This window comes from Hibiscus syriacus, unplaced genomic scaffold (genome assembly GCF_006381635.1).
Source record: "Hibiscus syriacus cultivar Baekdansim isolate YM2019G1 unplaced genomic scaffold, ASM638163v2 tig00112498_pilon, whole genome shotgun sequence".
NCBI lineage: Eukaryota > Viridiplantae > Streptophyta > Magnoliopsida > Malvales > Malvaceae > Hibiscus > Hibiscus syriacus.
This window is the reverse complement of record NW_024063347.1, coordinates 1,306,748-1,322,605: the sequence shown is the minus strand read 5'-3', so window position 1 is coordinate 1,322,605 and position 15,858 is coordinate 1,306,748. Positions and strand designations below refer to the sequence as shown.

At 31.5% G+C, this 15,858-nt stretch overlaps 2 protein-coding genes across 2 annotated transcripts; one reads left to right on the top strand and one right to left on the bottom strand.

Annotated features, from left to right (window-relative positions):
• Window positions 1–1,380: 1,380 nt before the first annotated feature.
• On the bottom strand, window positions 1,381–4,824 carry LOC120180560 (protein S-acyltransferase 8-like). The gene is made up of 5 exons (XM_039185873.1): window positions 4,444–4,824; window positions 3,410–3,595; window positions 2,658–2,963; window positions 2,320–2,553; window positions 1,381–1,984 (listed from the first exon to the last, which is right to left on the bottom strand). The coding sequence occupies exons 1-5, from the start codon at window positions 4,480–4,482 to the stop codon at window positions 1,466–1,468; spliced, it is 1,284 nt and encodes a 427-aa protein (XP_039041804.1). The 5' UTR covers window positions 4,483–4,824; the 3' UTR covers window positions 1,381–1,465.
• Window positions 4,825–10,241: 5,417 nt separating this feature from the next.
• On the top strand, window positions 10,242–14,548 carry LOC120180504 (UDP-rhamnose/UDP-galactose transporter 6-like). The gene is made up of 6 exons (XM_039185817.1): window positions 10,242–10,461; window positions 11,673–11,916; window positions 12,477–12,661; window positions 12,744–12,944; window positions 13,055–13,216; window positions 13,987–14,548. The coding sequence occupies exons 2-6, from the start codon at window positions 11,748–11,750 to the stop codon at window positions 14,314–14,316; spliced, it is 1,047 nt and encodes a 348-aa protein (XP_039041748.1). The 5' UTR covers window positions 10,242–10,461; window positions 11,673–11,747; the 3' UTR covers window positions 14,317–14,548.
• The last annotated feature ends 1,310 nt before the right edge of the window (window positions 14,549–15,858 follow it).

Sequence of the window (15,858 nt, the reverse complement as noted above, 5' to 3'; positions counted from 1 at the left end):
TCATCTGACCAAGCGGATTCTTTTCTATCTTGAATCTTGCTTTGTCTCCGATTGATACATTTGAGTATCCTTTAGAATCTATTTCTTTATACTTTTTGTGTGCATAATTGTTTTTGGTGTTATAATTCTATTTAACGTAGATTATATCTATATAATTATTTTTTGGTTGAGCAACATTGCTAGTTGTGCAGCACCATGATTTGTATAAAATTAGAGTGTAAAGTGAAAAGCACTATACTTAGTTATTCTGTATATATGTATATATTTTTAATACTCTAGGGTGAGTGATTATAAGATATTACCTGTTAAGAAATTTTTTAACCAATTGATAACATACACATATTCTTCAAACGTGGTTATTTGAACTAAAAATCTTTGTAGAGATTATTATTTTTTTATCATTGAAGTCATTTGATGGATTCAATTAAATTATTGAAGTTATTTGATGGGTTCAATTAAATAAAATTTAACTGTGAAACAATATTTCAATATCGATGGCATATGTATCATGATCTAAAGCATCGGTGGCGACTGCATTGTATGGTGGAGGAACTGACATAGGCGTAGAGTGTTGGTGCTGCTGATGAAGAGCACAAGTCATGAGCAATTGTCGTCGCCTTGTACCAGTCCACCATTTCTTGTACGCGACAGCGACCGTTTCTATCGAGCCTGAGGGATTCCCTCCTGACGTGTGGCAGGTGGAACATATGTTTCAGATGCGATCATAGAACAAACATTATATAGTTTTGCTTCCCTTCAAGTACCAGCGAATTACTTTAGTTGATTTCAAATGTAAGTGATGTGCATTATAATTTTTAAATCTGGTTTGAGATTTTCTTTACTTACAAATAATATAATATTATTGTCTCTATTTTCATTTTATCAAAATAACAAAAATTCTATAAATATTATTGTGATAATATCGTGACACTATATGATATCAACTTATTTTTTAAAAATAGTTATTTTAATTGTCAATATTGATAAAAAAAACAATTGAAAAAATATTGGAATACATAGATGTAATTGAATTAAATATATAGATTTAATTGATTTTTTTTTCTAAAAAAACAAAAGTGATTCAATTATTCGTTTTAATTATATTGATCTTGAAATCATTTTATTGATCAAAATTAATAAACTTATCCGATGATTGTCGATGATAATTTGAGGATCCCATTCATCTTCATACTTGTTGTTCCGCTTTCTCTTCATCCTAAAATGTTACAAAAGAGAATGAAGAAAAAAAATCGGTTTAAAAAACACAATGGTGTACTAAGCCCCAAAAATATGCTCCAACAATTCTATGAAACATTCTTCAAGAATTCCCAACGAGAAAAATGAAATTGGTAATACAGGCCTAAGGGGAAAGGTTTTCCCTCAATGGATAGACTTCATTCTTAAATCGGTTAAAACTTCCTTCTATCCAAAACAATGCAATGGCCAGTATACAAAGTTACCCAAATCATTTACCAGCTTCTCCTGTTTTAACTGCAGAATTGGTTACGATTTCCGGACTACCACTTCCATTTCCACAACTTGAGGGTTTAGGATTCGATTGAATCATTGAAGCTCGATGATCTATAGCCATAGTAGAATCAAAATTCAAGGTAGTATGGGGTGGATCATTGCCCTCCATATTTTGAATGTCCTTATCATTTTCCTCATCATTATGCCATTGCGAGATCTTCGATAGGTCTTCGCCTTCCTCGATATTACACCGCAGGGACATCCTTAATAGGTCTTCACTGTTCTTTATTTCAGCGTCAACCTTTGGACGTGGATCTCCACCTACATCTTCTGCTTTAGCTTCCTCGGTACTTTGTAAAGTAGGCCTTGGTACCTCCTCCTGGACGATCGCCCGAAAATTATTCTTGGGGGGGTTTAACTTTGTGCAAAATACTTCATGAAAATTACTCAGGCAACCATGATCGTAAAGGTTGATTCTGTTGTCGGCCCTATGTCGAAAATTTTCATAGGTAGTCTGGAAGACATGAAGAAGGTACATTAGTTAAACTCCGAAATAAACTTGCTGAATTTAACAAAAAATGGATCTTTGTTCCCTGCAACACAAAATGCAAATCAAGGACTTGAACTTGTATCCGTAGATGAATTTTTTCCCATATTTAGTTTCCGAACTCTCATAAGTTAGGAGCGCATAAAATCAATACCAGACTCTGTCATTTCTTCTGATCCTAATAAAACGAAGATTTATGTAAACGCCTAAGGAAATAAATTCAAGCTCTATGATTAGAAATATTTGAGATCGAGCCTTACTTAAATCATCATATAGCAACGAGAGGTCATGTGAAAACACACCTGGTTTGTTCCAATGAGGTACAAGTGAAACCCAGTGAGTCCACCAACAAACCACAGAGCAATGAAACAATAGGCCATTAGGACAACAGACGGAGGAGATTCTTTCATTGCTTCCCAAACTGTTCTACGGTTATCATCCATCAGAACCTTAATGTAGAATGCTGACATGGAGAACACATAGATGCAGAGAAGAGCCGCCGAAGATACAAACATAAAGAAGAACCTGTAATTGCGCTGCTCATATACAGAATAGTCAGCTACTAAACAAAACACTGTTCAAGAGAAGCAAGAAACATCTGGACTCGTATGAATAGACAGGTTTATCAGATAAAGTGTACCAGTCCAATGCATTGCCCCACCCAAGGGCAGTGGTGATCGAAACGCTCAACACAATTGTTGCAAATGGAACAGTGGGAGCAACGGGGAGGTCGATAAAGCATGCATGTACTACAATACTTCACTCGCACCATAATTCCATTAACCATAACTTCTTTAGTTCGAGGGAACTGACGACCGGGTGTTTGTCGATTCCCAGCCTCAGCTGATACAGAAGAATCATGGTGAGGCTCCTCATCTGGGGGACGTGAATTGCGAGGAATGATTCCTGGGTCCCGGGCTGATGTGAGGAAAAGAATAATCAACACCTATCAAAATAAACTGCACTATTAAAATCAATAGCAACTTAGACAACCCAAAATAGAAAGTTAACAAAAAATAAAAGATAAATGTTATCAATACACACACACGTACGTAACCCTGAAAGCTAGAACGGGATACGGCTATTCAAGCCCAAACTTCTATGACAAATTCATTTCTAGTACAAACTAAGCAACTAATATCAAATGAAAGGTGTCCACTACATATTCCACCAAACAAATGTTCTAAAATTTGAAAGGTCAAATATCTTTAGGATTTTAAACATACAAGTTCGACCATGAAAATTTATAACAAAAACAAACTGCTAAAAATGCCAACCGTTAAAAATTGGCTCTTAGTCTTATCCATAACTTACAGTTCATATAAATTAATACAGAATTGTAACACTGTTCTAATACCTCTCAATCAACAAGTAAAGGGAGAAGATACGTACATAGATAGTAAAGACAACTGCTACCACCATAACTGCATATCCTGCATTATATGGGTAAAATGCATGTCGAAGATGCCTTGCAACAAAAATGCAAAAGAAGATAGAAGGAGCGCTTATCAGCAATAAGGTAAATGGCAAAGATCTAGCATCTGGACCAAATATTAGCCTACCACCAAGGAGAAACTTCTGCAAAATGCATATAAGGGAATTAAATGCTAAATGAAATACATGGATAATCTGTTAGGACTGGATACAACAAAGATAAAATGAAGAACATCAGATATGACATACTAGTAGAATAGCAAGTATATCTACATAATCACCAAACTCAGAAAAGCAATGTCTGCATTATCGTGGCTTGGAATTGCACCAAATTTGTGAAATTATAATTATCATTCTTCAACGAGGACATTTCTATCAAAATTTTGGCAATTTAGAATAAGATCATACTCTTAGTAATTCTCACAAAAGTTTCACCAGATTTCTCATAAATGATACGAAGTTCCTTTGAAGAAATCACACAAATAGAACTATAAAAACAAAAACAAAAAATGAAAAAATGGGCTACATGTGAAGCACAAATTCGACCTACTTTCATCAAAGTAATTTGGCACAAAAGCACTCAAATTCTACCTTAAAATTTTAAGGTTATACATTGGAACTTTACAATCCATAACTGGTTTTCTTTAAAACCCAAAGCTAGTTATCCGTGACGCCATAAAAGTAAGTTACTCATGTTTCATTAACCTTAGCAATAACTCTCTTTTTAACGTAAACATATCAATGAACAGTCGAAAATACCAAAAGAAATTCTTTATTTTATATATCCATGTTTTTCCCCTTTCTATCATAACAAAATAAAAACCAATAAGAAAGACAATTTAATAATAACCAAAGCCAAATATCCTACTATACCAATCAAATTCATACTCATTTTCCTACAAACCAAACAAATCTAACAATACTCAGACGCCAAAACCTAGCAATTTATAAGGAAAAAGAGAACGAAACAAAAGAATAATTGACATCCTTACATTTCTTCCTTTCCAAACTTCGTAAACACGCTTTTCCATGAAAGAAATTACCGCACCAACTCTTTCCCTGTTATAGCTTTATTCGACTACGTTGGAACTGAGTCTACGATTTGAAACTTTTGCGAGATTTTCATTTTATTAAGAAAAGAAAATATAACCCCTTCCAATGCAAAAGCTTTGCCACCCAACTGAAAACCATACTCAAGCGAGAGCCGATTAAATCATAAGTGCCAGAGTCAGGCCTTGGTTTCTTTCTTGGGTATTATTATTTTAAAGAAAAACAAAAGAGGGATTATTGTAGAAGAGAAGTGCCTGTGTTGAGGTGGCGATTGGCGTTCTGTTTGAGAGCGGAATGGGAATTTCGACGATTTTTTTTCTTCTTTCTTTTAAGGGAAAAGTGTATGATCTTCAATCTCTTCTAAACGGCAATAAACCGAAATACGATGTTGTTAAATTTGAGAGATATTATCATAAATGACCTTAAAAGCAATCAAATTCACCGTTGTGAGAAATCTATTTTAAAAATATTCAATTTAGTACTTATCCTATCAAACCGTTACTAAGCATTGAAGTGACTTTTATCTTGCATACTATAGCACTTAATTTATTTAGAAATTACCATACATATATGTATTTTAAAAAAATAAATTAAAAACGTCAAGTGACCTTAATGATAAAAGAGAATGTTATTTTTTTAAAAGTTTTTTGTTTGAGTAATTACGTTTGTAGAGTGTGTATTGTTATTTGATTAAGAAAGTTCTAAAAAAATAATAATTTACAATCACCTCAAACTATTAGAAAAAAAATATATTGACATAAAATTCATGAAAAAAGTTATATATAATTTTAAAATATTTTTTATATATCTAACAAGCTAAATTAATAAAAAATGATTCATAATTAATTTTTCTGCATGATAAAAATAAAAAATAAAGCACTAATCATAATTTATCTAAAGTTAAAAACTAATCATATACTCAATCCCTAATCTCTGATTTTCTTTTTCTTCTTTTGTTTATTTTGCGCCGATCTCCATTTGTCTATATTTTTATATCGATGATCAAACTAATATTTTCATAGATTCTTAATATGTTCAGTTCACTGTTAAAGAAAGGTAAAAATTAAAAATTCAAAAACATTATAAAGTTTTATAAACACGTGAATTTAATTAAACCGAATCAAATATCCGATTAATTAATTAATTAAAATTTAATTTATAAACAAAATAAATACTCAAATATGAATTATGAGAAATTTTAAATCTAATCCTACCTATAGGAGAGGGAAAAAGAGACCCTTGTGTAAGAAAAGAAATTACTCTTAATAAATCTAGTACACATAACATAAATAAATAGGAGGAAACAAAAATAAACGATTTAATTAATTGACCAAATACTTGCTCAACATTGAAGTAACTTTTATCCTATATATCATATAACTTGATTTGTTTAGAAATTGCAATTCATAAATGTATTGAAAAAAGTATATAACATTTTCTTTTAAAAGTTGGAATAATATTTTTAAAAAAAATTGGAAAAGAAAATTATAATTTAATTATAATCTATTTAATTTTTTTGAAGACTGTGTTTTTTAAAAAATTAAAATATTTCTAATTTAAAAATTAACCGATGTTTTTTACAATAATATTTCAAAATTTTAAAATTAAAAAAAATGAAAAAAAATCTATTTTTATATAACCATCATTATAGGGATGACATGGGTCGAGTTTTCGGTCAAAATTCGATTCGAAAATTAGACATCCTCCACCCGATCTGAACTTGATATGAAAAATATACACTCTTAAGTTGAACTCAACCTGTTTTTTTAGATAAAACTCGAATCGTATCCGATCCGACTCGAAATAATATATTTATAGAAAAGTATTACCTTTATTTCATAAAAAATAGGGATTTAATTAAAAATAATAATATAGAGAGAGTAATTATTGTAATTTTCTCTAAATATAAAAGGTGAAATTACATTTTTGGGTCATCCCAATTTGATATTTTGAACCTTAAATCCAAATTCGAACCGACCGAACATAACCTCTAAAAAAACCGACCTTAACCCGAAATTTTAAAAAAAACTGATCTGATAGGGTCGAGTCGATCCCTTGACCATCCCTACACCAATATTTGATTTATTAATTAATTAATCTAGATCTATTACTATAGAGGCGATGGTGATATTCTCAACCTAGTTTGCTCCATTTGCAAACATCATAATTTGAACTTTTGATTTAATTTAAACAATCTAATGTTTTTCTTATTAGACAATTTTATCGTTATAATGAAAAATTTTACATATAGTTTAAAATATTTGTTTATATATTTAACAAGCTAAATTAATAAAAAAATCCATAATTAATTATTTGTACATGATAAAAATAAAAAATAGAGCAATAATTATGCTTAATCTCTATCCCTAATCTCTCTTTTTCTATTTATTCTTTTGTTTGTTTCGCGCCGATCTTCATTTATCTACTTTTTATCAATATTTTTATATCGATGATCAAAGATACTTAATATGATCACTCAACTGTTTAAAAAAATAGGTAAAAATTAAAAATTCAGTGACATTATAAAACTTTATAAACACGTGAATTTCATTAAAGCCAAACAAATATCCAATCACCTAATTAATTAATTAAAATTGAATCTATAAATAAAATAAATACCATAATATGAAATAAATACATGCGTGATAAAATAAAATAATCCAAGTTTAAATGGAATTTTGGTAAAATAATGCAGCAAACAAACTAAGAATTAATTCCGTGGTCCAATTATAAAGTTCGAAGTTTTTGCATTAAATTTGGCTGCACTCATGTCATAATTTTATCAAATGTGTTAATTATATTATAGATTATTAACGTATTAATTATAACGCTTAATGAAAAAAAAACTATACTCTAAATTAATTTTAGGTGATTAAAAAATTTTCGGTAAAAATAAATATTAATATTTTTTTGTTATAATTTTAGATGTCTGGTCTGTCACAGCCGTTAAATTTAACTATCTGACGCATATTAGACTTATAAAATTTTAAAATCATTATTTTAAAATAAAAAGTTAAAATTATAATTTATTTTTAAAAAAAACTCAAATTTATTTAAAAGAAAAAAACATCTATATCCTAAGTTCTTTAATTCTACATTTATTTCAAATTGTTATCGGTCATCTTCATCCATCATCTCAATCATCGAAAGATCACCTATTTATTGATGTTGAATTGTTGATCGATTATTATCCTTACTATTATCTCAAAACGCTAAATATCTATTTTCATTTTTGTGTTTTCATACTTCATCCCCAATTTGGTAGAATTAGGAAAATAATCCAAGTAGAGCCTTTATTTAGCCTAATAGGGCATATTGAATTTTATTTTGGAATCTACGACAAATAATATAGTGGACATAGAAATTGTCATGTCGGTGTGACAAGTTTCATGAGATATATATATTTTAATATACCGTGAGGCTATTTAATATATATTAAAAGACTCGTCATGCCCGCGTGACGAGTCTTAATTAAAAAAATAAAATTTTGGAAATTTTAAAAAATTTAAAAAATAATATTTTAATGGATAGAGAGCTCGTCACGCCAGTGTGACGAGTTCCAACGGGTATAATTTTAAATTTTTAGACTATTGGGATGACCGATCAAGTGCCACCTTCACAATATTTTTTCTCAAAACCAGAATAAAGAGGTCTATGAGATTATCTTGTTCAATTCGGTCAATCTCGTGGCGATTTCGGTGTACAATTTGAGTCGATGACATCAATGATGGCGTCAAATACGTTGAATACTCCATCATTTTCATCCGAAGATGTAAATCAATATGGTAGAGTAATGTTGAGTACACCGGAACCGGAAGAAGACGAAAATGACGAAGGTGGACGACCACGACGAAATCGACGAACACCATGTTATTACTATTCTACCACTCCTCGATATCGATAAGAAATGCACAAATATAAGTAATAAATTTGTTTATCTGGATGTCATGACCGATCTCAATCACCATACAACAAGGTCATTGTTTTTTGTTTAGCCATCCATGCCTTGTAATAAGTCAGAATATAACCAAATGTATTCTGAATTGATGCCACTAACACAAAAACAAGTACTCTTGGATTTTTTTTCCACCAACAACTTGACATAGGAGCATATGACATCTGAATCTAAATGTCTGTGGTCTTGTGTCAAAGAGATCATTGTACATGTGTGATGTGCATTGAACCTTGTGACTTCCCACAACATCTTTTTTGTAGATATGATACTTGTATCCTCCATTTACAACCAATATCATGGTGTATACAGCTTACAAAATAAGTCTTTTGATCCAACTCCGCAACATAGAATTGAAGATGAGCTTTGATGCAATACTCTTTGATTGCCAGTTGTGCCTCTTTTTTTGTTTCAAACTGAAACCCAATAGCCAACTCAGATGAGCGTTTGTCTGAATAACCTGGGCAGCACATAACTATGACATATCATATATTTCAGGATTCTATATAGCATCGTAGGTAATGTCATGCATTGCAACTGGATGATGATACCGAGGCAAATCATGGTGACGTGTTTCAGGTTGAGAGTGTTTTTACCCAAAATTTTAGAGCATTCTGCAATCCTTAACATCTTGAAAGAGTTGTCTCCCATACATCAGCCTCAACATCCAAATCTTGTCCCTTTGAAGCAACCTAAAAAACATTAGAATCATCAACTAATGGTGTGTTGTCATCGTCTAGCAATGGAACAATATTTTCATCATCCTCGCTAAATTCAGCAAGGCTTTCACATAACCGTACAACAAGGTTATCATCAATACCACTTGCATGTGGTTTATAGGGTCATACTTCTTCTGTTCTTTGAGCTGGTATTGATGAAGTCGAAATATCAATTGTAATCGTGGTTTCGACATAAATCTCCACCATATTATTATTTCATGATTGATGAAGTCCAACCATAACAGCGACATCGTATTCATCATCAAGCTGGACTTTTCCATATGTGATTGGATTTGAGGAGAACATGTGCCGATAACTTAAACATGAAACATAAGCTCCAAGTTTTCTCTCAATTTTTTGCTTCATTTGGCGATGAGATACATCTACAATGAACATCATATTAATGGGTCTGTGTAACTTAAACACAACACCAACATTAGTTGTAGAATTTCGCCTTTATAATGGATAACTGTGAAGAATTTGTTGTTCATTGTTTGAAATGTATTTAGTTAGATGAAAGGAGTGTGTTGTGTAAGATATTAAAGATGATGTACACTGTTTTAAAAGATGAATTTTTTTACCTGTTGGAACTCGTCACACCGGAATGAGGAGTTCCATTGAATTAAAAAAAATCCCGTTCAACAACGGTCACCCCAACGATGCAAAACTTCAAATTTATACCCTTGAAATTCGTCACACCGGCATGACGAGTTCCATATTCATTAAAAAAAATTTACAATTTTTTTAAAAATTTCAAAAAAAATATTTTTTTTTATTATGACGCGTGACGAGTCCCTTACTATATATTAAATATATTTGGGATGTGAGACCCACAACCCATTCAAAAATAATCCAAAGAACTTATCGCGTCAGCATGATAAATTTCATGTCCACTATAGTATTTATCGTAAATCTCAAAATAAAAATCAGTATTCGCTGTCGGGTTAAATAAATGGACCGCTGGGATTATATGCCCAATTCCGCCCCCAATTCCATATCGAATTTGAGAGAGTAAACTATGAAATGCCAATTTGATGTGCACATCTGATTTTCTGGCTTTTGTCTTCCTGGTTACTATATCCCTTCATTTTCCAACTAATTTTAACATTTACAACAACAAAAAATTGAAAAATTTCCCTCGTCTCTCTCTTTATTTTCTTTCCAACTCTCTGGGGATCCAAACAAAATAATTAAGCCCACTCCGCTCTGTTTTACGGTCGCCGTCCTCATCATTTCCAAACAGTCCTTTGTCTTTCCGTCACTCTTGCGACATCTGTCTTTCCAAAACAGTACGATGGCCTGTCATTTCATTTCCATTTTGATGTGTTAGATCTGTTATTTGCTTTATCCATTTATTTTAATTACGAGATCCAACACTTTTTTTTGTTAGATCTAACTTTCATTGTCATTCTTTTTCATATTTACCTGATCTGGATCTGTGACGTGGTTGATGAGAGTTTATTTTATTTTGTTGTTATTTTTATTGTTAAAACAGTTCAACTTATTTCTCTGCTTCTTCTGATTGATCACTCAAGCAAAGCTGAAGTAAAACAGTCAGTTCAATTGTTCATTTCTTACCGTTCTATGTTTACTGTGTTTAACTATTGTGGAATTTTCTACACCTGTCTTTGATGAGGGAGGATCCAGATGTATAATTAGATGTGAACTATCTTCTGCATGAAATTGTATTTTGAATTCGATCCAAACAGGGAAAACGTTAACCATTGTTTAATTGTAGAACCCGAAACCATAAGTTGGAGTTGAATTCATATTTAGTGCTGGCCATAATCGTGATGATCTACTGAGCACAACGGTTTTTATGTCTATGGATGTGGTTTGCACTCCATGCTTACATATAAGAACGAGCAATTCTGGTCTCTTTTTGATATTCGTATGGAATTTGAGTTAGCTTTTCTCCTTTAATGGTTATATAGATCCGTTGTTGAAGCGGGCAATGCATCGGGGGCTAAAGATGTTTTAGTCAAGATCTAGGCATTGAGCTGGGTACATGGGCATCCTGACCATATAAGTCTGAAACTGATTTTGAAAATTCTGGTTAGTACGGCGCAAAATTTTTTAGCTATAAGAGATGTAAAGTCGCTCTTATGCTTTTCTCATTCACATCATGCAGAGTGTAGGTTATTAGTGGTTGATTGGAGTTACAAACTCATAGTTAGGTAAAAGGTCATTCACTATTCACTACAAGTCAAAGGTTCCTAGTTGTGGAAGGATACTATAATTTTTAGATATCTATTAGATAAGAAAAGCTAGTCTTCTGCTTTTTGTTTAATTGTGATTTGTTGGTGTATCCGGCTATTAGTGTGTTAGTATGAGTTACAAAATCATATCTTTATTTAGTTAATGTAGTTTCCTGATATCTTTTCAGTATGCTTTTGTAGACTATTCTTACTAGCATTTATTTTTATGATTTCAATAAATTTGCAGTGCTTCAGGTTTTATATAATTATTTTATTCTTATTTCTTGCTATAATTTTTGTAGGACTTATAGCCAAGGTTGTTGAAAACTCTTGGACACCATATGTGCATTGATGGATTACTTAAAGAACGTTGAGTGATGCAAGATTTGGGATCATCACTTGCAAAAAAACATAAAATGGCTCCAACTAATAAGTCTGATAGAAAATCAGTTGTAGATGCGTCTGCCTGGATGTTCAATGTTGTCACTTCTGTTGGAATCATTATTGTCAATAAAGCCTTAATGGCTACTTATGGTTTCAGTTTTGGTAACTTTCATTTAAACTCTTTTGTGCCCCCCCACAACCCAAAAAAACAAAAACAAAATAGACACCCATGTATGCCATTAATTGATTTGTAACAGTTGTCCGCTTTCTCTTGGTTAAGCTGATAACTGATAAGGCAAAACTTTATACAATTGGCCTTACGTAGAAATGAGCTTGATTGAATATTTCTGGTATATGTTTAAATGGTGGAGAAAGTGAAGTTCATGGCCTATGATTCCCTTCCCCACCCACCCAATTCCTTTTTACCTGTTCTAGAGGAAAGGAAATGGGCTGGAAGTTATGGAAAACAATTGAGTAATAAAATAATAAAAGGAGGTTATTGTAAGTAGAGATGAAGAGGAAGCCTTGACTCGGAAGCTGGAAGTAGTTGATATTGAGTGTAGGACAATTGTGATGCTAATATAATAATCAGATGCAAGTACAAATACGCTAATGATTCTGGTTTTTGTTACTTAATGAATATGTTTTGATTTTGCATTATTGTATTAAGTATGTAATAAACTGTCACTAATTCCTTTGTATTTGATTGCAAATTGTTGCAGCCACAACATTGACTGGTCTGCATTTCACTACCACGACCTTAATGACTGCTGTTCTAACATGGTTAGGATATATTCAATCTTCTCATCTACCCTTGGGAGATCTTTTGAAATTTGTTTTGTTTGCAAACTTCTCTATTGTTGGAATGAATGTTAGTCTGATGTGGAACTCTGTGGGATTTTATCAGGTAAAGTATATTATTTGCTAAATTTTACTAGTTGTGCTTTTTAGATGATTTGGAAATCACAATTTCTCTAATTCAATGACAGATTGCAAAGCTTAGTATGATTCCTGTATCATGTTTTTTGGAAGTTGTAATGGACAAGATCCGATACTCCAGAGATACAAAGCTGAGCATAGCTGTAGTTCTTCTCGGTGTTGGTGTTTGTACTGTGACTGATGTGAGCGTTAATACCAAAGGTTTCGTAGCTGCCTTCATTGCAGTTTGGAGTACTTCTCTGCAGCAGTATGTAAGTTGTTAATTCTTGTACATATAAATTGAATTTTCTATATAACCAGTGATATCATTTGTAGAACATATAATGCCTTGATTTATTTATTCTCGTGTTTATATGTGCAGTATGTACATCACCTTCAGCGAAGGTATAATCTTAGTTCCTTTAACCTACTGGGACATACTGCTCCTGCCCAGGCTGGAACACTGCTACTATTAGGTCCATTTCTGGACTATTGGTTGACAAGCAAGAGAGTTGATGCCTATAGTTATAACCTAGTATCTATTGTAAGTTTTCTACCTATTTATATACTTTGCATTATGAGGTTTGTTCATCATGGTGGTTCTTGCCATTGATTCAGAATGAGGTTAATTTACTGTTTCTGTAATCGTGTTTACGAATAAATTTGTTTGTGTTCGTGAATGCACATACTGTAATTCATGTGGTTACTTGTGTTTCATGCGACCTGCGGTTATATTTAATTTGCATTGCGTATTATATTGTTGAAGTCCGGATGCATCTCCACTAAATGATTTTAGGCTTAGCAGAAGTATTTGTGTTCAGTCTATTCTGATTGAAGAAAAACATTTAATTTTTAGTGTGCTTTATAATGTTGTTACTAGAACTTGGATACCAGTTTTTGTCCATGCAAGTATTTCATTGTTTTTCATGTATTTAGAGTATCTTTTGAGGGTTACATACCCTTATCCATGATCATCTATGCATCATATACAGGTGTCGAACATGGGTACTGCAAGGGAAAAAAGAAAGAAATAGTCAATGTTACATATGTTTATAGCATGCAGTACATTATAACAGATGTAGCTCTCCTTTCTGTCTCTTTACCTGCTTTATAATGCAACATTCGAGTCATAACACTTCGATACATTTTTTATGTGATCTCGCTGTGGCAAATTTTTGGTGTCTGCCTTTCCTTTTTGCGTCATGCATAGGCTATAAGTTATTTGTGATGTGTGCAATTCCAGTTGTTTCTTCCCGACTTTCGGTTTTGCAAGATTAGTCGCTCACAGATTTTTTTTTCTTTTGGTTGATGCAGATGTTTATCACACTTTCGTGTACCATAGCAGTAGGAACGAACCTTAGCCAGTTCATCTGCATCGGCAGATTTACTGCAGTGTCATTTCAAGTACTTGGCCATATGAAGACGATCCTTGTGTTGATTATGGGATTCTTTTTCTTTGGAAAAGAGGGTCTCAATCTACATGTGGTTCTGGGGATGATCATAGCCGTGGTTGGAATGATTTGGTATGGAAATGCTTCATCTAAGCCTGGTGGGAAAGAGCGCCGGAGCTTGTCTCTCCCTACGACCCGACAACAAAAGCCTGGTAGCTTATCAGATTCTAATGAACATGACGCGAAAGTCTAATTCTCCATTTAGGTAAGTTAAAAAAGCAATACAGGGGGTAGCTGATTTTTCAGGAAATTATTGGTTTATCCTTATGATTAGGATGGGGAGTAAAAGAAACAGCCTTAGTTTTAATGATTCTTATACTTGTTATTCTTTTGTATTGGGTTCACTCTGAGGGAATGGGTCATTTTCGGATAGGATTAGATGCTTTTTAAAATCCAGGAATATAATTTATATAATTTTTCATGCTTTTTTGGGTTCAAAAGACTATCATTTTCTTCATGTTGGATGTATCATTTGAAGGGATTTTAAATTGATTTTCGAATTTTATAGTCTTTTTACGATTTGATATTCAAAATGGAGTTTATAGTTGAGTACTAAATTTTATGTCCATTGAGCAATTTAATCCAGAGGCTTAAATCGTTGCATAAAATTCAGACATGGTTAGGTTGATTAGTATCAAAGTCTTGTGCTAGATCTATGCCCCGTCTGCTTTAGAAAAATATCCAGCACGTGTTATGATCGAATTCCTTTTTTTTTCTAGTTAGACATTTTATTTTTCTTTGTTTCTGTGTGATGCTTTTAAATATAAATTTTGGTAGAGTATTAATATATGGAAAATTCTATATAAAAATAAGTAAGTTAGAACTAAAAAATATTCAACATTTTAGGTTGACATTAATTTAAAATGTAATTTTTATAATATTTTCAGTTGTAATTTAAAATGTTACATTTTTATAATATTTTTAGTTATAACTAAAACTATAATAAAGAAGATCACAATTTAGATTAATTTTTTTTGTCCCTTTTAGCCATATTTTAATATGCGGCACCGCAAAACTCCTCATTAATATACAAGTTTAGGTTTTGAGTTCTATCCTTCCTTTCTTTCCAATTTATTTGTATTTTTCTTGATAAGATGATACACATGTCACTTATTATTTTGTAATTAAATTATTTTTAAAAGTTAACAATTTTTTAGTAAACTCTAATATTTATTTTTTTTAATGTTTTAATATTTTAAAATTTAAATAATTTTTAATTTTAATTCTTTTGCTTAAAGATTAAATAATCACTCAAATTTTATAAAAAAGTCAATTACACTTTTATGTTATGTCATCATTTACACATGAATGGTCCATTAATATTGAAAACTGCTATACAACTACAGTAACAATTAACTTTTTAGATTATTATTTTTTATTTAAGAGCTTAATTGAATGTAAAAAACGTTTAAGGGGTCAATTGATTTTTTCTAAAAGTATATAAATTCCTGACACTATCATTTTAATTATATTTCATGCCAGATTTGACAAAAAATTTAGATTGGTATAATATAATTAGTTTTACAACTCAATAAAAATATTTTAATTTTTAAAAAATAATTTAAAATTTTAATCATAATTTCAAAACTCTAATATAAATAACCTTATAGCATATGTAAAAGATGTTTTTTACTGTATCACCCAATTAATATAGACACAAGTTAAGAATTATTTATTTACCATTTCTCAATTTTTTTTCATATGACACTACAGCTTTATTGATTTTTTTTAAAAA

Excerpts from the sequence above, each read along its gene's own strand:
- LOC120180504 (XM_039185817.1), top strand. The coding sequence starts at position 11,748 with ATGCAAGATTTGGGATCATCACTTGCAAAAAAACATAAAATGGCTCCA. Across the intron at positions 11,917-12,476 it reads TACTTATGGTTTCAGTTTTG|CCACAACATTGACTGGTCTG; the intron begins GTAACTTTCATT and ends AAATTGTTGCAG. Across the intron at positions 13,217-13,986 it reads GTTATAACCTAGTATCTATT|ATGTTTATCACACTTTCGTG; the intron begins GTAAGTTTTCTA and ends TGGTTGATGCAG.
- LOC120180560 (XM_039185873.1), bottom strand. The coding sequence starts at position 4,482 with ATGGAAAAGCGTGTTTACGAAGTTTGGAAAGGAAGAAAT. Across the intron at positions 2,964-3,409 it reads CAGTTGTCTTTACTATCTAT|GTGTTGATTATTCTTTTCCT; the intron begins GTACGTATCTTC and ends TTATTTTGATAG. Across the intron at positions 1,985-2,319 it reads ACCTCATTGGAACAAACCAG|ACTACCTATGAAAATTTTCG; the intron begins GTGTGTTTTCAC and ends CATGTCTTCCAG.